Source organism: Tachypleus tridentatus, chromosome 2 (assembly GCF_004210375.1).
Source record: "Tachypleus tridentatus isolate NWPU-2018 chromosome 2, ASM421037v1, whole genome shotgun sequence".
NCBI classification, from domain to species: domain Eukaryota; kingdom Metazoa; phylum Arthropoda; class Merostomata; order Xiphosura; family Limulidae; genus Tachypleus; species Tachypleus tridentatus.
In genome coordinates, this window is record NC_134826.1 from 38,797,826 (window position 1) to 38,822,337 (window position 24,512).

A 24,512-nucleotide genomic window follows, 5' to 3' on the forward strand; every position below is an offset into this window, starting at 1 on the left:
AAAACAGCAAAACAGTTAAAATTGGACACTTTCTTGAAATAAATTTGATTAAGATTTTGTGTACTTGTGTATAATTTCAATGTTTACTTTTGTTCTTATTCTAATAAATATAGCATTAACAGTACAATAACTTTATTCACAAACACCTTACTTCCCTTGAGCCAAGCACATACAGCATTCTGCTCAAAAATTATATATAATTAAGGAAAAGCATGTTCACTGTCTAGGCTGGAAATTTTACTTGGTCATGTGGAATTCTGCCTTAGATACGTTTTACTGTATTATTTCTAAAAACAAATTCAATGAAAGAGTAAATAACCATGACACAATGCAATGAAAACTACTTTTTCAATGTAACAAAAATTAATTTAGTTTCTACAGTGCTAAATATAACATACTGATAAATTAGTTAAGTAACTGATAAAATAAAAATTAATATATCAATATTTAAATGCTTTTTTTTGCTATGGGTTTTATTACCTTAAGCAACATGCCTATTTGTTTGGAAATATTATTGCTAAAAATGTCTTCTCTGTTCAGTAATATAAATAAAGCAACATGTCAGGATAAATAATAACATTCAATCTAATTACATTACTCAAGGAAAGATTGTAATTCACAAAAACATTGAGGTTTTTGTAGTTTAACTTTCTCACTATAAGTGCATTCCCAGAGACAAACCTTGTAACCCTTTTATGCTTGGCTCCAGTTTTTATACTCTGACTTTCAACCCTCTCCAAGGTCATCTCTTCATGTTTGTTGATTCTCATACAAACTTTTATTGAAACTATTATTTTATGAATTTATGTCAGTAAATTTGATATCAAACTGTAGATTATAATTAAAATTTGAATATTATACGTTACTGTATTTCTGAATTTAAAAGTAAATATTAAAAAACAGTCTAAACATTGATTTCTGCGTGTGTCAGGTGTATGTTGAATGTAACGCTGGGTCAAATTAGATATTTGTGATATCAAAATACAAAATCTATAGTTTTGCACAAATTAGGAGCTTATATTACCAATACCAACAGTTAAAATATAAAATAAAAACCTCCTATTTTCCTATTTGCTGAAATATTGTTCATGTACTGAAAAACAGCAATCCTGCTCACTTCTTTCCATTTATGACAATGATACCTTATATAAATTTAATTATGTCTATGGCATTTAATAACTTAATTGAAAGCACAGAATGTTACCTTGTGGCTTTCTCAGTCATTTTCAAGCATTATGATGTCATTTCATTCTTTTGATACAAAACTTTAAGTTGAATCTTTAATATACTTATTATTTCACATTTTTTTTCAGATCCAAATACAGCTTATTTACTAAGCTTGCTAAATTATAGTGGAAATTTGTGGTATCAATATAGTAATTTATGATTTTTTGGCTACTTCAATTGTATGTGTAAAATCTAAAAAAAATATGATCTTCTACGTGTGAAATTCAATAAGGTTTAGCAACCTTTCATAAGCAGCAAACAAATACAAAGGTAATAACTAGAAGAGATAATTCTTTGTTATACTTCTTTATTTAGGGTTCTATGTTTAAAAAAATAAGTTTAAGAACTTATTTATACATATTAATAACATATATACATAGATATTTATTAATAATTGAAATGTGAATGTATTTACAAAACACTAGTCAATCGAAAACACAAAAGAGAGGTCATTTTGTAAAGACTTTAAAAACTAAAGGTCAGTTTTATATTTTCTGACACAGTAGTATGGGTGTACATGTGCTGCATCATTGTAACTCATGTATAATAAAAATAATGAATATATATATAAATGTATAATGTTATGTGATTTATGCCATTTAGTTTAAACACCTGTGTTTTGTGTCATAATCTATGGTAATTTTACAAGACAAAAAGCATAATTTATATTTATTGCCAGTGCTTTTGAAATAGATCAAATTGTTTGAACCTGTACAAAGATTTATTAGTGAAAATAACAGATAAAATATAGATTTTCTTAAGAAACATTTATAACATCTGGATATTTTAAAAGATTTTGACTGTAAAATTTTGAAAATTTTCTGATGAATAAATATATATTTTAATCTTAAAATTAAAATTACTTTGCATATTGGATAGGTAACAGACTAAAAGAAATAAGACATGAAAAAAACACTGCTTAATGAACCTTAAAACGTAAAAAACAACAACATATTTTGCATGCGAAAGCCTTGTAATGTTTATTGATAATCTGGCAAATTCTATTAACACATTCTTACTAATTTATGTTGTAACATGAAAACTACTACAACAACAACAAAATAGTTGAGATTAGTCTGAGGAACTGAGCCTGTACTGAAAGAGTAATTACATTATGTGTTTCTTCACACAATTTTGCAGTTTACCAATAAACATTTTAAAGCTTTCACATATGAAATATAAGAAATAAGATTTTTTTCATGTAATGATTTGATTGTGCATTTTCTTCAAATGCTTATTGTCCTACATGCAGAGTAATTTTGATTTTAAAATTAAAAATATGTTTATGAATCAGAAAATTGTCAAATTTCACATGTAAAATCTTCATTATCCTTCATGTTATTATCACACATTTTTCTCAAGAAAAAACTTTACAACTTATCAGTTTTTCACAATTGTATATCTGTATGGGTTCTTCTTGATTTGATCAACCTTATAAATGAGGAAAAAGGTAAATTTATGCATTTTTTATTCTAGAATAACAACAATGATTATAACAAGAAACTACAGATGTTTAGTCTAAACAGCTTAAACCTCATAAAATTATATATCTATATATATTTATTATTTTGATTTCATTGATTTACCTTTCAGCTGCATCTGACTAACATTACAGAAGTTACGATGAAGTGGTGCACATACATTCATGTTACCATATCCAATAATTTAAAACTGGCCCTTACAAAGTAACCTGTCTTGGTGTTGTTAGTCGTCTAATATTTTGTAAAAATCGCATTTGAGTTATAATACACAAGTAGGACTGTTATCATTAGTTATCAATAAATTATTAAATTTTAGTAATTTTTCTTCTTAAGACATAGAATGGTAAATAAAGGAATATGGAAAACAATGATCTCTACTACTTACAATTGCAAGGAAATTTGTACTAATTTGCCATATAACTAGCATGCCATATCTTGTTTTCTATTCTAAGCCTTGCAAATTTCAAGTGTGGAGGATGGAAAATGAAAACTTTTTTAGGTTTCAAACGAGCATTTTAAAGTAATAAAAAAATTATAAATTACTCTATCGATATCATAGAATTTCACTGTAATTTATCAAACTTACTAAATAAATTGTTCTTGCATACAAAAATTTTTTTTTAAAACAACATTTTCACTCATCCCTACCTACTGATATCCAAAACAACAAGAAATAATCTTCAGAACTTTCTACCTTCAAGAAAAATATGTAAGGAAATTCTGAGTTCTTGGTTGGTTGTAAATTTATGTAAGAGTGAAGCAAGCATAAAAAAGGAAATATTTCCGAAAACAGAAAAAGTGGATGGGAGCACATTGTTTGATTTGCTAAATATAGTAATATATCAGCAAAAAAGGTTTTATTTTAGATGCTAGCTGTCAACATCAGTAATTTGAGATTCTAATTTGTTAGAAACTATAGACTGTATCTGGACACCACAAAAGTCTAATTTGAACAAAAGCTGCACTAAACATTGCAAGTGACACACAAAATTCGATAATTAGGATTGTATTTTACATTTACTTTTAAACTATGAAATTAACTAAAATATATTAATAAAACTTGAATTATAGTTTAGAATTTGACACCAAATGTATTGACACGTTCATAAAATAATAATTCACTGAAAATTTGAATGTAAGTCTACATGTATGGTGATGTGACCTTTGACCATGGAAAAACCAGCATTGAGATTATTTAAAATGTTTAAGCTTTCATTAAGCCAACTTTATGTATTTTTTTACATATTCAGAATTGTATAAAAAAATCCTAAGTATTTCAAACTTTACCATTCAATTTACTCTGATTTTCACATTTATTTTTACTTAAACGAGGGGAAAAAACATTTTTTTATTTGGAAATAAGTTTGAGAAATAATGGAATCTTCTACAAAAGTTGGGAAGGGGAAGAAACTTGTATATTATTGTATACAATATTTGTTCAAAAGAAAAATATATTTTATAGGTATTGCAAAACCTTGTAAACAACTAGTTGAGACAAGGATGAAAACTTGGAATGCCTGATGCTTACAAAAAACAAACCATTACTAAATATATATATGCATATATACTTACATCTTTAATTTTCTTTCCATTTGGTAACCTAAAATTTTTCTTTGATTTAGGGACTGTACAGATAGTAGATTTTGACTTGTTCATTGTGAACTCACGTTTGAAGCTTAAGGGGTTAAATGGCGTTTCTGAATTGAATGTAGAACTTGACTGATCTGATGTAACAAGTGAGCCCACCAATGACTTGGATGACACAGATGTTTTTTTATTATTCTTCTTTTGTTTAAATTTCTCCTTCACTCCTTTTTCCAGTTTTTTTTTCATCTTCTTCTTTTTCTTTTTTCTCAAAGATGATGATCCAGTACCCTACAAAATTAAAACAATACACACCTATTTAAATATATAATACCAAAACTAGAGTATCATATATTTCAATGGTTTTCTTTGTTATCTAAGGATCATTACTTGTCCAAAAGCTTGATCACTTTCATTTTCTTCAATGCCACTAAAAACAAATATTTTACCATTTATGTGGTTTGAGTTCTACTCAGACTGTAAATTTCAATATCTAATTATTCTACAGTTTTTGTACATTCAATGTATTTTCAGCATGAAAAATACTTTTTTTTACACTTATATGTACTTTCAAACAACACATAAATACTAATACACATTTACTTCTGCTATTATTCATACACATTATTGGCAACTTTGTAGTACTTCAGTACAAAAATTAGTGAAAATTTTATAACAGATTTCACACAAAATTCATACACATAAATAAACACTTGTACTAAATTTTAAGACAGTGTAACTGTCCTTACCAAACAAATTGTTTGCAATTTTTAACTATTTACACACACTGACAAGTAATTGTTTTTACTTATTACAAGATTAGTGTAACAAAATTAACCACCATTACTTCTGAACTGAATGAAAACATTGAATGACTACATTAATGAGTGCTATTATTTAATTATTTTTACAAGTATGATTATTATGCAGCTAGAAAACAAAAGCTATTAGACCAGTGCAGTGTTAAAAAGATTAACAATTTGGTAAGTGAATTAACAGGAGTTATCCATGATGGACAGGTTGACTATGAGAGGCTTAAAATAATTACAGTGTTAACCTTTGCAACATCTGGTGTACAATATGAAATGCCTGCAGTTGAAGGAACTGATGGAACTAAAGTCCAGCAGCCTAGAAAGAAGCAACAAGAAGGATCATGCATGTAGCATGGATTAAGGAGATACCTGAAGAGGTAAATGAATGGGAAGGTAAAAAAAGGAACAGAAGAGATTAATCCTGGCTGAAAGCATTGACAGCCAAGGTTGGAAAATGTTGAACTAAGGACCAAAATTAAAGTAAATGGGATTGAGAGGGCAAATACATCAATAAGGGGCATACCCACATGCAGATAGAGACCACGCTTAGGAAAAACAAGATCTGTACAGGAAAGATGACTGACCAAGAGAGTGAGAGGACCCATAACATGTCATCAAAAGAATTTGATGTGCGTGGGTCCAATAAAGACAATTCATAGCATAAAAACACAGGGAATGGAACCTTATGTCCCATGGGTGATCAACAAAAGCTACATGGTAAAAATGTTAGATTGGACAAGAACCTGACAGTGAATGGCAGAAAAACAAGTGATTCAAAGCTAGATGAACAGACATGTGTTTAAGAATACTGATGTAAAAAAAAATCTCTTACATAGACCAGTAATCTAAAACCCTTTGGTGATCAAAATGTGCACACCAGCTCTGAAGAGCCAAGAATAATAGGTAAACTGTGTGGAGGCATGCACTTAAATTGGCTTGGTATTATATATTAGTAACTTTACATTCATCTAATTTCACTAGATGTTGCATTAATGCAGAATTGTGTATTGTATATTCAGAAATTAAAAAACAATAGTGATGTATTTCTAAAATATATATATATAACAGCAGTTACAAAAAAAATGAATCAGAATCTCAGAATGGCTGGTACAGATATTAACACTTTTATTGATAAGCAGAAAACATTTTTATTTCAAGTGGGCTTATCTTCATCAAGAATTGATTCAATTTCTTTATATATTACAACAAAAACTGTTCTACTACTCAAAGCATTCTCTTAAAAAAAGGAAGAGGGAAAAAATGTCTGAATGTATATATAATCTAAAAATCATATGACTTTGATAATAAAAAATAGAAGGAATTATCCTTACACTAGACCATGCCTCCAATTCAGAATTTGTGTTGTCACTACAATAATACAAATGCTATCTGATTAGTACTTATTTAATATTACAAGTGATGAAAGATTTTATGAAAACATTTAAAAAATACAATATTTGACAGACTTTCTACAAATTCCTTAAACCTCTCACTTCATTTTTCTTTGACAGGCTCAAGACTAGAAAATGCAAACTTACCAGTGTAATTTTTTTAGGTTCAAAAGGCACAATGCGTTTTAACCATATCACATCTTTTTTTATTTTCTTTTTTGGTGGTAAAAATCTTTGATCCATTTGTCTAAAATCATTTATAGGAGGAGGTTCCTCTTCACTCATTTCATCTGAAACATTTGTGTGATTTAGCAATAGCATGAAATCTACATCCTCAATAACATGAATAAATTCTTGAAAACTTTCTTTTCATCTTCTTTCAGATGTTAACATAATAAAAATTGGATCAGAAATTGCAAAAACCTTTATACATTCTTATTATTAATATGTCAGAATTAAATTTAAAGATATAGTTAACTCTTAACAATAGGGTTTAGCTAGTTCTCTTTGGTTTCACCAAAAATAGATTTTCTATTACTATCTCCAATGTACCACTTTCACTTTCTTAACCTTAAACAGTTCTTGTTCTGGTGAGAACCTCAAGTTAAAAGTACAGTGCAGGCACTCTACTGTTAGAATCTGCTTCTAAACTATTTCTACACAAACACACACTTGCAATTTCATATGGTCACATTTCTACCTATATCCCACCAATATGAAGAGAAGGTATATTTTATTGTTTTGGTTGATTGGTTGATTTAGTGTTTTATGGCACAAAGCAGCTAGGCTATCTGTGCCAAATGTCTGGTAAAATGGCAAAAATAAAGTAAATGTAGTAAAATTCATTAAAGGAAATGAAGGTAAAACAAACCAGCATTGAAAAACAGAAAAAGCATAAAACCAATGTTGACACCTAGTCTACAATGCTAAGAGAGAAACTACAGTAATAGAAGTTGTAAAGGACTTTCTGTAGCATAATGGTAATGATCATAACCCACCAGGAAGACTAACAGGTAAGTACAAGAACCACCGTCAGTCACCTGAAGTTGGCCTTTCCAGTCCTGGTGTCAAGTTATTTAATGTCATGGCCATTTTCCAATTTCAAATCGAACTAGAGATTGTGACTCTTAAAAGGGAACCACAATTAAAAAGGTGTAATGAATAAATATCAAACACTTACATGACATTAAAAAGATTAATGGCCATTAAAAAACTAAAAACTTTATCAAGGTGGACCATCACCAATAACACTGTCTAATGTTATGGACAAACCTTTGGACAGAACATGTTTAAAATAGTGCAGTCATTGAGAGTCATAACAATGGCAAGAAAGTAAAATGTGGCTCACGGTGATTTGAGTGTTACACAAGCTACACATTGGTGCATCAGTTTCAGATAAAAGAAAACGATGAGTTAAAAAACTGTGACCAATGTGTTGTCTAGTTAAAACAACTTCCTCCTTCCAAACTTTATGGAAGCTAGATGGCAAAAGTCCAATATAGGGTTTTATTTAGAAAAGTTTATTGTCACGTTGCTCACTCAAAGTTGACTGCCAGCTGGCATGGAGCCAAGCCTTAAATACAGTCCATAGTCCATGTATGGAACAGGCACAGTGGTGGTAGTACCAGAGCAGATAGATTTAGCTGCCGTGTCTGCAAGCTTGTTCCTGTGAATACCATCGTGGCCTGGTATCCAGAAAAACTGGATAGAAGTAGATGTTAATGAGAAATGGGCCAGTTAATTTTGAATATCAGCGAGAACAGGGTGTGAGCCAACATGAAGTGATTCCAGGACCAGTAGAGAACTAAGCGAGACAGTATAAATAGTGCAGTTGGAGTACTGCTTAGCGTCAATATGATCCAGAGCAAGAGAAATGGCATACAGTTCAGCAGTGAACACAGAAGCTGTAGAGGGGAGTCTGTGTGCAACCACCGAACTGCAACAAACCATGGCAGAGCCCACAGAGTCACCTGATTTCGAACCATCCATATAAATTGGAATGGAAAGATTGTTTGAAAGAAGTTCAGTAAAGAAAAGATGGTACTTCAAATTGGGAGTATCTGCCTTTCTAGATAACTTAAAGAAAGGTCACATTTGGGGACTGTAATAAGCCATGGTGGGATGGGCTGACCAGTGGATTCTGCAATGTTATCCAAGGACAGACCCAATTATTCCAATTGTGCCTGGAGGTGAAGGCCAAAAAGAGCAATGGCAGATCGTCTGTTCTGAAAAAGTATGGCCCACCAAGGAAGGAAAATACATCCCCAGGTGGGATGCTTTGGTAAGGAATGAATTTTTGAAGAATATAGTAAAGATAGTTGCAAACGGTGAAGGTGCAGAGAAAGTTCATGAGATGTATAAGCTCTGAACTGAGGAGGTGCAGAAAGCCCCAGTGCAGAGTCGAAGTCCTTGATGATGAATGGGGTCCAGCATCTTTAAGGCTGATGGTCTGGCAGAGCCATAGACCAGTGATCCATAAGTCAAGTTTCGATCAAATAAGAGTGCGATATATCTTTAACATGGAACATCGATCCGCTCCCCAACTGTTGGTAGAAAGGACACGGAGGATGTTCAGTGCTCTTGTGCACTTGACTTGTAGCTGCTATAAGTGTGGTATAAAGGTCAGCTTACGGTCAAAGATAAGCCCCATGAACTTGGTCTAAGGGACCACAGGCAACACAACTTCACCGATACAGAGTTCAGGATCAGGGTGAATACCCCATTGGCAGCAAAAGTGCATGTAAACAGTTTTAGAGAGAGAGAAAGTAAAGCCATTTGCTGTGGTCCACTTCAGTAAACAATTGAGGGGATTCTGTAACTACTGCTCAACATACCTCATGCTCGACGATTGACACGAGATGTGAAAGTCGTTGATATAGAGCATGTTTGCAACAGTGAAAGGGAGTTCAGTGATGGCATTAATCTTTATACTGAAAAATGTGACACTCAGAACACAGCCCTGATGGACCCCAAGGTCCTGTAGAAAACTGTCGAACCCACACGAACTTGGAATCTCCTGCCCTTAAAATTTTTTTTAATGAAAATGGGTAAATGGTCACTTAACCCATATATATGCAGGTCTCGCAAAATGCCATACCTTCATGTTGTGTCATTAGCCATCTCAATGTCAAAGAATATTGATATAAGATGTTGTCATTTGAGAAAGGCTTCTCTGATTGACGTTTCAAGTGTAATTAGGTGGTCCATGGTGAAGTGCTGTTGTCGGAACCCACACTGGGTGGGCGAGAGGAGGTTGTTTGACTCGAGGAACCAAACAAGATGAGCATTAACCATCCTCTCTAAGGTCTTACAGAAACAGCTTGTCAAAGCAACTAGATGGTAGTTTGAAGGAATCTTGGGATCTTTCCCAGGCCTAGAGAAAAGTAAGATAATAGCCTGGCACCAAGCATCAGGAAAAACATTCTCCTGCCAGATCCAGTTAAAAGCAATGAGAGGAATATCAAGAGAAGCAGGAGATAGGTGGTGCAGCATGTCATAGTGTACATCATCTGGTCCAACAGATCCACTGCCAGAACAATGAGGGGCCAGTTTCAGTTCCACCAGTCTAAAGGGACAATTATAGTCATAGAGACAATCAGCTCGAAAGGAAAGAGGTGATCATTCTGCCAGAGTATTGATAGCTAAGAAGGTGGAGGGAGAAGCAGAAGTGCTAGATACCTGGCAAAAGCTTATACCTAGAGTAAAAGGCAATGCTCCAGGTATCAGCTACTTCCTGGTCCTCAGAAAGCAAGATCAAGAGGGGAACAGAATTATACTGCCCACTGATCTTTTGAATCTTTTCCCATATGACTTTGGAACTGGTTATGAACTTAATTCAAGATTCCTCCTGGCTTTGACAACTTACCCACTGAGCACATGCATGGGCCTGCTGGAAAGCAATGCAAGAGTGTGGGATACCTAGGAAAAGTATCTCAGACCCATTTTTGAGCCTACCAGCCCTGTGGCAGGTAGGATTCCACCATGGATGAGGATATCATGGAAAACACTTAGAGGTTTTAGGACTACACTGAGAAGCTACCTGTATAATACAGTTACTTACTGCTGCCATACAGTCATCTACTGATGGCTTACAGATGATGGCAGGATTAAGTTTTGTGAGAGCAGTGAAAGAGGGCCAGTTTGCTTGATCCAGCTATCACCGGGGCACACTGGTCGGGTGGCATAGACCACAGCCAGTCTTTCTCAAAATTACAGGAAAATCATCACTACCTTGTGGATTACTGTCAACCCTCCATGAAAAGTGGGAGAATAGTGAAGGGAAGAAAATTAAGAGATGTATAGCAGTAAAGGACTGACTAGGTGCAAGAAATAAGTGTAAGAACTGGTATTGAAAAGAGAAAGTTTGTGATCAGAGTGCATACACTCTATGGAGCTACCTCTCCCATCAATATCAACACTTCCCCAGTGGGAATGATGTCCATTAAAGTCTCCCAGGATTAAAAAGGGAGACAGCAACTGTTCAACAAGGGCATCAAGGTCTGGTTGACTATAGGTCTCTCCAGGTGACAGGTACAGAGAACAAACAGTGATGGTATGACCCAAGGAAATGCAGATGGCTGCAGCCTCCAAGCATGGGCACATGCTGATCAACCAACAGTGCCACCCCTCCATGCCCTTGTTCATCACACAACCTGTCATTTCTGTGCAAAGAAAACCTCCGAAAGGTAACTATCTGCAGATTTCAGAAATGTTTCCTGTAAGGAAAGACATACAGGATGGTAGGAAATAATCAGTGTTTTGATGTCATCCAGATTAGAACATAAACCTCAACAGTTCCATTGTATCAAGGTTGCCATCTTTATTTATATGTAGGCAAAGTGGAGAACACTTCTGTTTATGACATCTTTTTTTCTTTATTGTCTTTATACAAGGGAGGTCTGTCGACCTCCATGGATTCTGCCCTGGGTCAATTGAGCAGGTCTTTGTTGATGGAAGAGAATTCCAGCAACTGAAGACATAAACGAATGATGTTTTGCATTTTGAGGCAGGAGAAAAAGATGTACCTGAAGAAATGCCCATAATTGGAACCAAAGGAAGTGTATCTTGGAATTTGTTGGAATGTATGCATGGGACAGAGATGGGTGTTAAAGTTAATTCATCAACTTTTTTAACCATGGAGGTCAAAACACTTTTCATTTGGTTTGAGAATGATTCTTTTGGAGGCACAAAGATATCTGTCTGCACTTCCACTGTAGTAGTAGAATGAAGTGCAGCAGCATACATCTGAGATGAAGTTGTGGACAGCAACTTTCAAGCCTCAGGATAAGTAATGTTTTGAATCCTTTTCAAATGCTGCACCTCTTTTTCTTCCAATTATTTAAGGCAAGAACAAAGGTAGGATGGGTGAGAGCCACTGCAGTTGATGCAATGAGGGTCCATTTCACACTCATAGGCATCATGGTCCTTGCCACCACAACGAGCACATGTCAAGGAACCACAACATGACATCTTCAAGTGACCAAACTGTGGACACTGGAAACATCTGAGAAGGTTTTGAATGTATGGCCATACTCTGCAATTAAGAAAACCTGCCTTAATGGTGGCAAGTGGACGTGATGATGTAACTGTCAGAATGAGGACATTGGTTGGCATTGTAATTCCATCTTTACGAGTGGAGATACACCTCACTGCAAAAGCTCCTTGGGTGGAGAAACCAGCAAGAATCTCTGACTCGGGGATGTTCTTAAAATCCCTCTCAACAATAACTCCTTATGATGAATTCAAAGTAGCATGAGATGTGACCTCAATAGGTATATCCCCAATTGCCTCTGAATGTAAGAGGAGTTCAAAGTGTTGAGATGTAATGTTTCCACCAATATGTCACCAGCAAGCCCCTCTGGTCCCTTCTGAATGAAAAAGGGGAGACATTAACTCTAAGGGTGTATCTGAAAGAGAATGTAGTAGAAGAAAATGAGGCACAACAGGTGTTACATATGTTGAAGATTGTTGCTTAGAATGTTCAAGACATGGTCATTTACCTATGAACTGTTTTTCACTATTTCAGTTTTTATTTGAAGGATCCATAATCCAAAAAGGTATATTTTGGTGACCACTGACCCAATCCACCATCAAGTCCAACAAGGGGATGCATTACAGTGCCAAAGAAAAACACTGCACCAATGCCAGGGTTTCATGAGCACTATACCCAAACACCAGCATCAGATACAATGTCCAAAACACCTGTTGAAAACATCCAACATTGGTACTTGGTTGATCATAGCCAAGATGTGGACTATCCCAAGGCCACCCGTCTACAGGAATTCAAGGCCAAAGTGCTGTGTTAGGGATGGACCCCTCAACCACTAGGATCCTCTCCTCCCCTTCATGGGTCATCATGCACAACAAACATGTGGGTTGATGTTTAGATCCCAGAGGAGGTAACTGAAAGAACAGAACCTCCCCTTGGAGGTCCCCTCACTATGTACAGGAATCCACACTTAGAGGCAATCAATAAAATCAAAATAATAAATATATGTAAGATGTATAATTTTATGCAGTTTAAGGTATTTAAACTAAACATTTGTGATTTCTTGTTATGACCACTATAGTCAATCTATAATGAAAGTAAAATATAATTTATATCTTTTTCCCAATTTTTATAGTGGTTCCAAGGTCAATCAAATCAAGTAGAACCCAAACATAGATACAACAGTGATAAAACAGCTAATTAATTAAAACCCTTTCAGCAAAACTCTGTCCCTTGAACCATCTTTGTAACCACTTTGTGCTTGTTATATATAGGTTTCATGATATTACTCTTAAATTATTAAGCATATCTTCACAAACTTTTGCAGGACTTTATTATGCAAAATATAATCTTTTTGTTTTATTAGGTTTTTATAAGATTTTTGAATTCATGTTTTCTTAATGCCTTTTATCTTTTTGCATGTTGGCTATTAAAAATGCAAAGTAATTTTGATTTCATGATTAAAACATGTTTATGCATCAGAAAATTGCCAAATTTCACATGCAAAATCTTTATATCCTCAATATAATTATCAAACATTTTTATTGAGAAGAACTTTACAATTTAATTAATCACTTTTTACCTTCAAAATTTACACAATGATCACAACAGTCATTGTTACAAAATAAACTGAAATTATGAATTGCAGGTATAAAGAAATAAATATTTTCAAAAAAAGATCAAAATTGGTTTCCAAGATTTCCAAATTAGCCAAAAGAATGCAAAAAAAAACAGAACTATTATTTTAACAGACTACAACAGGCAATGGTAAAAACTAGAAGCAAAAAAATACAAAATTTCAGGTGAAATCAGCTAGGATAATGATAACAAGATGTAAAAAACGCATTAGATAATTTTCAACAATGAGAAAATAATAATTGAGAAATCAATATTTTTTAGCAATCTATGACATAAAACTATACTCAGAATAAATCATAATTTCAGAGTTAATAAGTTTATTCCATTTGCAGATATCCCACACTTAAAAGTAAAAAACAAAATGGAATCTTACAAACATAAAATATGTTGTCACAATGCCCAGGTGCTTGTATGTAAAAAGAAACAGAGAAATCATGCTTATCTTTTACCTTGTAGAGAGCCAGCCAGGCTTCAAAAACAGGTATTTTTAGGGGCCTACAAGAAGTTTTATAGGCCAATCCTATAATATGTACTTTGTAATGGGTGTCCCTTATTGTAGGTGGGTGGAGCATGACCAAAAATTGATCAGTGACCCTCTCAGCTACATAACAAAATCTCACATTGGTACTGTAAACCTTCTTAATTCTTCTGACAGTAGTAGGTAAAAGAGGCCATAAATGATGAGTAGTTCCTCCTTAAACCCAGGGATGATAATAGCCCATGGCTGGCCTTTCATATAATGAGTGGTGAAATTAAGTAATGAAATCGATGTGGAAAAATGTATGAGAGAAAACATAATGAAAATTGCATTATTATTCATATTTTTAAATCATTATTCTTTGTTCATTTAGAGGTACTATTTTATATTGCACAGTGTTTTAGCAGTAACTGATTTGGCAATCTGAATCATGCAGATGATAGCATAATTGGGTGATAATCTGAATCAGTAGAACTTGGCAAATTTCTTTTTAATGAAAAAGTGATTACAGAGAAATGAAAAACTACACCACCTTAACCACTCTATTTACAATAGAATAAATTATCATCAGTTAATGTAATATCTGCCTGTTTTTTACTTATTTAAACAAGTTGACAGACATACTGGATAAAACAAAGATTTAAAAACAATGCTCTGCAGATCATAAAGCACACCCATTTCTTTACAGACTGTAGATTAGCAAACAGTATATAACAGCACCCTATACACAGAGCTAATACACACTGTGTGCTTGCCAGAGATCTACATAGACATTTTCCACAAAGTTCTCAGGTTGATATGCCACAAGTCTCTTTGTTAGTATTACGCTGTGTATTAGCTCACTGTTTGAGGAGGTTGCTGAAGAATGCACAACATTAGAGAAACCGTAAACATGGAATGTTCCATTACTCTCCAATAGTAAGGAATTTGTCAACTGTTTGAATTGTGCATGACACTGTCAGAGAGGCCCTTAGTTAAAAGTGGTAAACATGCATATAGAGATGCTTACAAAATAACTTACTAGTTGGATAGCTATGGAATATTTTATTATTTGACAGTCCTATTATTAATAAGTGTGTATAATTAAAAGAAGTCACCTTAAAGACTGCTGCAGCTCGACAAATGTAGACTACTTCTGAATGAAAACAGACATTTTTGCTTTTTTTTTTTTTTAAAAAGAAGCACATTGATAAAAATAAAAATAACAATGGCAAACAAATGATGCAACCATTTGTTGCACCTATGACAAACAGGGGAGTGTATACAACTTTACTGCTAATAAAGGTTAATATTTCATCATTTTAGATACATGTGAAAAGTGTCACAGTGTAAGAACTTAGATTTGAAATACATTCAATGAAAATGTGAGCATTTAGCCAGGAGGTGATAAATTTTAAATTAATTAATGTGATGTGGATTTTTTTTATCATAATGCATTTAAAGCTGCTATTTCTTTTTTAAGGCTGAAATCTTGATCACGTACACAAAAAAGAAAAAAATTATAAGCATTTTTAATAAGGTCAATGTTTTAAAAAAATCTTTTGGCAATCAGCTTGAAGATTCCTCTCTTTCACAAGTGAAAACTTTCAAAGGCTGTCATTTTATTTGAAATACTTAGTTTCAGAAAGTGATTTAGTCAAAATGTGTAAAGTGATAGCAACAGCCTTTAAACTCATGGCTGAATTTCAACAATTTGTCTCTCATAACTGTCGTACAACATTATGTGTGATCATGTACTAACCACAAAAGCAGTCCTCAGTTTTATTTCTCACTCATTCAAATAAAAAAGAAAAAAAGAAAATTTTTTTCATGACATATTTATTGATAACTTCAACCATTTCAGAGTTAATGAAGTTTCAAAGTACATTCTCTATAGTCATAACAGTAAATTTTTAATGTTAAACTGTCAACAATACTAAACAGTGACATAGTCAACTTTACATAAACAGAATTGGACAGATTATGAGCTATGATAATTGACAGTTTGCAATTTCTGATTGTGACACAAATGGTTAAACAGTAATATTACATTTTTCTTAATTTTGACTATTGTACTCTTACAAAATTGGATTCAAAAGTATTTGCCCTAACATGCATACATTTACAACTAATTTACATGCAATAAGGTTTATTCTCCAAACATCATAAAAGTTTCCACTTTTTACTTAGCTAGGAAACTGTTTACAAAAACCAACAAAAATACATCTTCCAAATACATGATGTATGCTTGGTATTATGTATATAAATCAAAAAACAGTTGTCATCTTTATACAGGGTGGCTCGTAAGTCCCTACCCATCCATATGTTATTATGTTATATTCAATATTACTAATGATGAGTTGAAGGCAACTGTTACCGTGGCATTTGAAACAATAACCCTGCTCACAGAACATGATGTTGCATAATATTATGCAGCGAGAATGAGGGACAGCACACAGATACACTGGATACAAAAGATATATGGATTGGTAGGGACTTACGAGCCACCCGGTACATTATAATCATAAAGTGGTAACATTCTTATCAATGAAAGTGCATTTACTTTTAATACACAGGCATTCATAGTGACAATGTTTGTGGACTGTATGCATGACTAACAAGTGATCATTAATTATGGTTTGTCATAAGTTCTGTTTAGTTAAGAAATGCTTAAGTTAATTTATGTTGAGTCAAACTTTTAATGAGTCTTAATTCTAAGGAGCCACAGAGGTTACACAACAGACAATTTTTACAAACAGAGCAACATTTTTGGGAGCCACTGGCTCCCACTAATTTTTAGCCCTGATATCATAAATATGTTCACTGATGCACAAAATGAAAAAGTTTAAATAAATTTTGCCACATCTCATGTGTACATGATATAAAAAATTACATATTAGGTGATGACTGGCCCCAAGAGTTCAAGAACAAAAGACCTCGTGTTACAAACTAAATTACACAAGACTTTCACAAGATATTGTAGAAGATAAAACTATTATAGCAGATGAGCAGTAAAATAAAAACCATAATTCATTGTAAAAACACTAGATGTTCTTCATGAGTTCAGTTTTGTATTATAAAAATATTTCTGGGCCCCTACAATGTGTAACATAGCAGTGAAGCATAAAATATATATGAAAACAAGTTAAAAGAAGTATTTTTAAATAAAACTTGCTCTGATACACAGAAAATAACTAAAAGTAAATCACACACACACACACACATACAGATATATAAAACTAAATATAAATTTAATATAAATATAAATAGTTTTATACTTGTCCTATAAGTGGTGATATTATGAAAGCATAATTCAAGGAATTATGATAAAATACATACAAAAACCAGTACTACATTTCTAACATGCAGATGTAGCAATGACTAACAGTTCACAGTAACAATAATTTTTGTAAGTAGTGTAACATGAAAAACATTTGATTGATCCAAGTACACTTGAAAATTAAAAAACAAAATGTATATACATATAAAAAAAACAAGCTTTGCAAAAAAATAAATTAGAAAATCACATTTTTACCTTAACTAAATATGCACTTGCTTAATAAATAAAGTTAATTATGGTTATTCATTTCCTTTAGTTGGTTATGAAGTAACTGCACAGTTTCAGATACAACACTTACATATTCCAACACTGTAGTAAACGCTTGTGAAACACCTAACACAGTACAAAATTGTTTGGAATAAAATTTAAAAAAACTTTACAAATATTACTGTAACAAATGACTGTTTGTTTACTTAACATCTAAGTATACATGAACTTAATGTAAGGCTCTGATATATCAATATCCTATGTATCACTATATGTGTGAATGGCACTTAGTTGTTAAGCATTGGCACTGTACATGAAACATTACTATTTGTATGTTAACTTAGTTAATCTGAACTATTGTTACATGGAAATAATTATTTTCACATAATCTGTAAAACTACATACGTATTAATGTTAAAAAATAATAAGTTTTAGAAAGTATGTGTTTAAAAAAACATTTTTTTAAAGGCTGCTTTCTTCATTCCAACTATTCTGTAATTGTTTAGACTGTTTTTTTTGTTCTAGAAGCATCAACAGATTAAAATTGTTACCAGTTCTCTTACATTACCTAACCAATAAAGTGAAATCACACAAACCAAGGAACTGTCTACCAACTCGACATCTGATCTGAGGAAGATGCACTAACATACTTCTAAAATTTTGATCTTTGACAAATAACTTTCATGTTAACTGTGTATAACACTGACATTACTAAATAATTTCTAAAAGCTGATCAGTCCTAGTTTTAGTAAAACACCATTGATAAGATGCTTTTCTGCATCTTTGTGGATTAAGTAAAATCTATAATTAACACAGATTCACTCCAATAGTGTTAACAAAGTGCTGTTAAGAGTTGTTAATTATTTTATTTATGTACAAGGCAAAAATAGTCTATTTAATTTTCCTGAATAATGGAACAAAAATTGTTATTCCAAATACAATAAATAGCTATAAATTACAGTTGGAAAACTTCACAATTCCTTACTATGGATATTTTAAAACTTCTACTAGAGTAAATCCTCAAGAGTGATGTAGAAATCAGTTTGTATAACAAATGTTCTTTTTCATACAACTACATTGTTGTTACATTATGCTTTTCAGAATTTTTAATGAAAATAACTAGATTCGAGATTTTACATTTTGATAAATTGTTAACAAAATCTACATTTGGTAGAACTTAAAATCATCATACTATTTCAAGTTTTTTAAAACAATTTTTGGAAGTGGCCAATACTTATTCTTCTTGAAGCTTTTAAACTACAAACAGAATTAGACAAAAAAATCCATTGTAATGCTTCAGTTGGAAAGAAGTTAGAATACAATTGGCCTAAGAACCAAAGAAATCAACAGTATTTCTAAAAAATGTTCAGGTTAATCAGGACAATGTAATACATGGATAGAAGTTTTAATTACCTGATTCAGATGAAGAGCTTGAACTTGACATCGTTGTAACTATGGATCTATCTAACTCATCTGTTGTAGCAGGGAAAATACCAGATTTCTTCTCCATTTTCAAAGAGGAATTATTAGAATCAAGATTCTTTTCAATATGTCCTGTCTCAATTCTCCCCTTTTCAGAATTAAAATATATCTGTTTTGTAGGAGAACTAGATAACTGTGGCTTTCTACTAGGAACTTTTATCGGTAGCTTTATAGGAGCTACTTTTTTCTCAGTTTCTTGTTCTGACTCATCTGATGATTTAGACTTTCTATGAGGTCTTCCTTCTTGATCAGGTGCATCCCATACTTCCATTTCTATCAGTTTAGCAGATTTCTTTCTCACACGACCAGACCTAGAAACACCTCCAATCCCATGCATACTTACTTCTTTATTCACGTAAACCTACGTTAGGTTGGATGAAGTAAATAAAACATTTGTTATAATGAATGAAAATAAAATATTCTTATACCACTTAGACACATTAAATAAGTGTTACTGATAAAATATTATGGATTTAATTGTAAGTTTCACAGGATTCAGAGAAGTACAGTATATTACACATACACAGCTTGTTTTCTTGAGGATAAGTCAGACATAGCTATAGGGAAGATTGTGCTAAGTTAGGATAAACAAACATCAAACACAATCTTAAATTTTGTTCCGTGTACACATACATATGACCTATTTGTTTTTGCACTAAACATTCTTATTTAATATTAAATATTCTGGTATCAACAGTTTGTTTTGTATGTTGTGAGTTAATTTAACATTCTGCTTTTACATCCATTAATGACACGATATGTTCTTTAACTGAATGAAATTAAACAACAGACTTAAAAATTTTCACACTCAGCCCTTATAAATATCATTAACTGAGGTGATAAACAGCAAGAATCCCAGCTATGGTTACAATTTATGAAATACCTCAAATTTTCATATAAAACAAAAATTCCTGAAAGTCATGATAATAGCTAATCCTAAAAAAAATTATAATTCAGTTTTCAATCTCTACAGTTTATGTTTATTAGATATAAATAAAATATACACCTACTGTTTTATTTGTGCAATTTAATGTTTACAGTACTTTGCAGTAAGCCAATCACATATTCTTTTATGCCAGATAAAAATGTTTTGGCAACCAAAAGCTACTTACATAACACCAATTTATCAACTGGTAGTCAAACAATAAAGTCAAAATCTTTCTTGCATTAATTTGTACCTCCATTACAATATTGATATGAATCTCAAATTCTATACAAATGCTTTCCATGAACATTTCATTATTCTGCAAATATTACAGTATAAAAGAACATACAAACCTTCTTCAATAAAAATGTAATCCAAAATTATGAAATAGCAAATGTTTTTTAAGCACATAACAAGGTAGTGCCTGCCATTTGGCAAACCCTGGTCTTCACGGCACACCACTTATGTGATTAAACTCCATTAAAAATTTTACTTCTTTCAATTCAGCCAATCTTCAATCCATTTAACAAACTTATTCTTTAACCAGGATGAAGCAAGTTTTTCATCAATTTATTATGTCACACCTCAAGCAGTTTCTAAAAATTTAAGACAGTTAAGGAGAAAAGTATGGTGGGACAGGTGCTAACACTGAGTTATGTTTAAGAATTGTAGGTTTAACTACAAGTTTCAGGAGAGTCAGAAAGATACAGTTTACCAGACATGTGCAGCTTGTTTATTTAAGGATACATTAAAGAATGAAAACTTTGCTACAAGAAGGAAAAAATGGCTGATTAGGAGCAGAAATCATAATGGAAATGGATAAAGTTAAGACAGAGATTACACTGGGGAGGGTGAGAACAAGAATACATTATAGTAAAACAGTTTAGGTAAAATAGGCAGTTGTAGTTAGTTTTAAAGTACTTGACCTTTGCAGATTTCAGCCTTTGGCTGCTTGCAAAAAGGAATAAGATGATAAGAGATTTTGAACAGTTGAAAAAAAAAATCTCTACAACTATTAATACTGTTAATTGTGATGGGGATTATACAGGATTTCCTACTCAAGTGCTAAAATACAGGATATTAAGAAGCATGTTAACAGTTTAGTTGATAGTTCCAAGAGACACTACACTCTCCTTCTGTAGTGCATGTAGAGAGAATAATGTTAGAATATAGGTACAAAAGAGTAACTTAAAGCAAATAGTATTAAAAACTACTTTGGAGGTATAAGGATAAAAATAAATGTATGGCCTTTGCCCAGATGATAGAATAAAATAATCAAAAGGAAATGAGTCTTAATTGACAGAGTACCAACTATATATTTAGAGCAACAAGTGGGCTGGTTGGAACTGTGTAATATTTCCAGGATAAGGATGAAGTATATGTTAAATATGACTTTTACTTAAGCAAATAAGGTAATGGAACATTCAGAGAATCTGAATATATTCTTTAAAAATAGTTTATAATTTGGATAGACATAAGGAAAGTTTGGAATAATATGAAATTAGTAAAAAGGTAAATTTGGAAATATGATTTTTTAAAACTTTATCAAGTTAAATAAGTTTTTTGCAGGTAAGTATTTCAAATTTAAAAATAAACACATTAAAAAATAAATGCAGTTGCTATTATTATACTTCTGTATTATCGAGAACAAAATAAGTGCTTAAAACAATGCTTTAGTTGAAATGGAAACTGATACAAGTGGAATTACTGAAACGTGGTTAAACTTAATATAACATTTTGAAACAATATGAGACTTATTGGTCCATCTCAGCTGTTCAATCCTCAAATTCAAATAATTAATAAAATAAAAAATCTCAAAGCTAGCCCTCCTCATTCATATATTTATCAAGCTTTTTTAAAAACTGGCTTAAATTTACTGCCTCTACAACTGAAGGCAACTCATTCCAAAGGTCAATCACCCTGTTGGAAAAATGAAACTTTTAGCTGAAGTCTTACCCTGCCAAAATTTATACTTGTGTCTCCTAATCCTACTATTCTCACTGTTAAATATGAAAAAAGGATGATACATCATTGCTATCAATTCCATTTACCATCTTAAACACTTCTTTTTACAAGAGAAAACAATTTAAGAAATTTAAGCTTTTCCTCATATGAGAACCCTTCCATCCTCAGCACCATTCTAGTAACTCTTTCCAACAATTCAATGTCTTTCCTATGGTTAGTAAACTAAGACTGAACACAATATTCCAAATCTGGTCTAATAAGTGACTTTTATAATGAAATTATAACCTGGTTTAATTGCTTCAAATACTGATCAACTATTACACCAAGATTCCTTTCTTTCATAAAATTGTTAAGGTTATTATCCCCACTCATGACATTTATACAGTCTGACTGAGCTCCCTTTTTAACAACCCTCTGCCTTCTTCCATCCAGTCACTCTTCTATTCAACTTGCTAATTTATCTTTCACATAAACAGATATTTTTTAAAAGCCTTTCATGTGGCACTTTGTCAAATGCTTTCTGAAAATGCTAATACACCAAATCTACACTATTTCCCTCATATACACGTTATAAGATTTGTAAGGCAAGACGTTCTTTAAACTTTCTAAATTTACCTTAACCATATCATAATTAAGGCAAATATATTTATATATAAATACAATCCATTACAATGTAACTTTCTTTTATGTTGATTATGGTTGTCACGTGAAAGGTTGATTTATAAACTTTATTTTCTTAAAATTCAATTTTTCCTTACTGTTAGCCTTATACTCTATTACTAATACCATTTACTTCGTTATTTATACTTCTAACCACAATATGGCTTGAGGCTTAACTACTAACACTAAAAATCGAAGTCAATTCATAATATTTCAGACGTTTGCTATCAGTAATACACGAAAAAGTATAAAATATTACTAATTTTTAGGTCTAATGGAAATAACGTCTGTTACTATTACCTCAACCTAAAAAATAATGATACAAAGTTAGTATTAAATTAAATTTATGTACCTACGTTGAATTTACTAAGCCAACAGTTACCGCCGGTTGAACTTACTTACTAGTTCTTCCTTTAAAAAGCATATTACGTATATGAAAAGTAACTTGAAAATATAATACCAACTTTAAAAGGTATATTGCTCTTTTATAATTTTGAAATCAAAATACAAACAAATAACGTTATTAAAATAAAAACTAAGTGTTTCTAGAGTCGTTTAATAGGTGGCTAAACAAAGAAGTTTTTACATCTGATGGAATAAATACATTTATAAAACATAACTTGAACCCATGATAAATATATAGTTACAGGTTTCAACTTTTCATAACTAGTTTAGAATATCACTTTAAGTTAGATATATTCTCGCAATGTTTCTAATTAGATGTCGAACGATTGTAAACTTGCTCTGATCCTTTCATCCCAGTGCAAAAGTTTCATGCGCCAACGGCTAGATATTAGTATGTTTTGACTCTTGTCTAAAACTATTGGAGAGAATCAAATCCATATTAAGTGGTGTTTTTACAACTGTTCAAACTGTAATGAATTACATGTTTTGTTTGTTTTGAATTTCGCGCAAAGCTACTCGAGGGCTATCTGCGCTTTCCGTCCATAATTTTGCAGTGTAAGACTAGAGAGAAGGCAGCTAGTGATCCCCACCCACCGCCAACTCTTGGGCTACTCTTTTACCAACGAGTAGAGGGATTTACCGTCACATTATAACATCCCCACGACTGAAATGGCGAGCATGTTTGGTGCGACGGTGATTTGAACCCGTGACCCTCGGACTCAAAGGGAAGTAATGACAAAGTGTAGTACCATGTGCATCATCCTCATATATATATATAAAAAAAACTCTCAGAAGCATGGTATCAGAAAATTGAATAGCAAGTTCCCTATTCCACACCACTATATAACTATGAAGTGGGTTTTAAGTAGATGACAAAAGAGGTCTCAGCCACTTTCTCGAATGTTTCAAGCAATGTACTGCTTCAGAAGGATGGGATTAGAGACAGGTGATGCAATGGCTGTACTAACTCTTGAGTGTCCTGCACTTGCATTGTTTTAACATTTGGACAAAGAGAAAATTGAACACTCAGACACAGTTGTCAGTGAGTTGAACTGTGAATACCATTCTTTCAAGAACAAGATAACCTTCAGCTTTGTTTTGAGAAAATAACACTTTCCGAAATTAAAAAGTAATTAAATTAAAAGTATTATTTATACACTGTTCATACATTCCACATTGATGTAGTGGTAAGTCTGAAGGCTTTGTTTGTTTTGGTATTTCGCACAAAGTTACTCGAGGGCTATCTGTGCTAATCGTCCCTAATTTAGCAGAGTAAGACTAGAGGGAAGGCAGCTAGTGATCCCCACCCACCGCCAACTCTTGGGCTACTCTTTTACCAACGAACAGTGGGATTGACCGTCACATTATACGCCCCCACGGCTGGGAGGGCGAGCATGTTTAGCGCGACGCGGGCGCGAACCCGCGACCCTCGGATTACGAGTCGCACGTC

At 32.5% G+C, this 24,512-nt stretch overlaps 1 protein-coding gene across 2 annotated transcripts in view; it reads right to left on the reverse strand.

Annotated features, from left to right (window-relative positions):
* The window catches only part of LOC143241142 (uncharacterized), a 43,660-nt gene extending 20,468 nt beyond the window's left edge, over window positions 1-23,192 (reverse strand). Inside the window, exons 1-4 of one of the 2 annotated variants that reach the window (XM_076484752.1) lie at window positions 23,014-23,192; window positions 19,039-19,468; window positions 6,643-6,785; window positions 4,281-4,583 (exon numbers count right to left, since the gene is read on the reverse strand). In XM_076484752.1, coding sequence (XP_076340867.1) covers window positions 4,281-4,583; window positions 6,643-6,785; window positions 19,039-19,444 — 852 coding nt within the window. In that variant the 5' untranslated portion in view covers window positions 19,445-19,468; window positions 23,014-23,192. Of the gene's footprint in view, window positions 1-4,280; window positions 4,584-6,642; window positions 6,786-19,038; window positions 19,469-23,009 lie in introns of both variants that reach the window. The other variant, XM_076484751.1, reaches the window with a different exon arrangement.
* Between the last annotated feature and the right edge of the window lie 1,320 nt (window positions 23,193-24,512).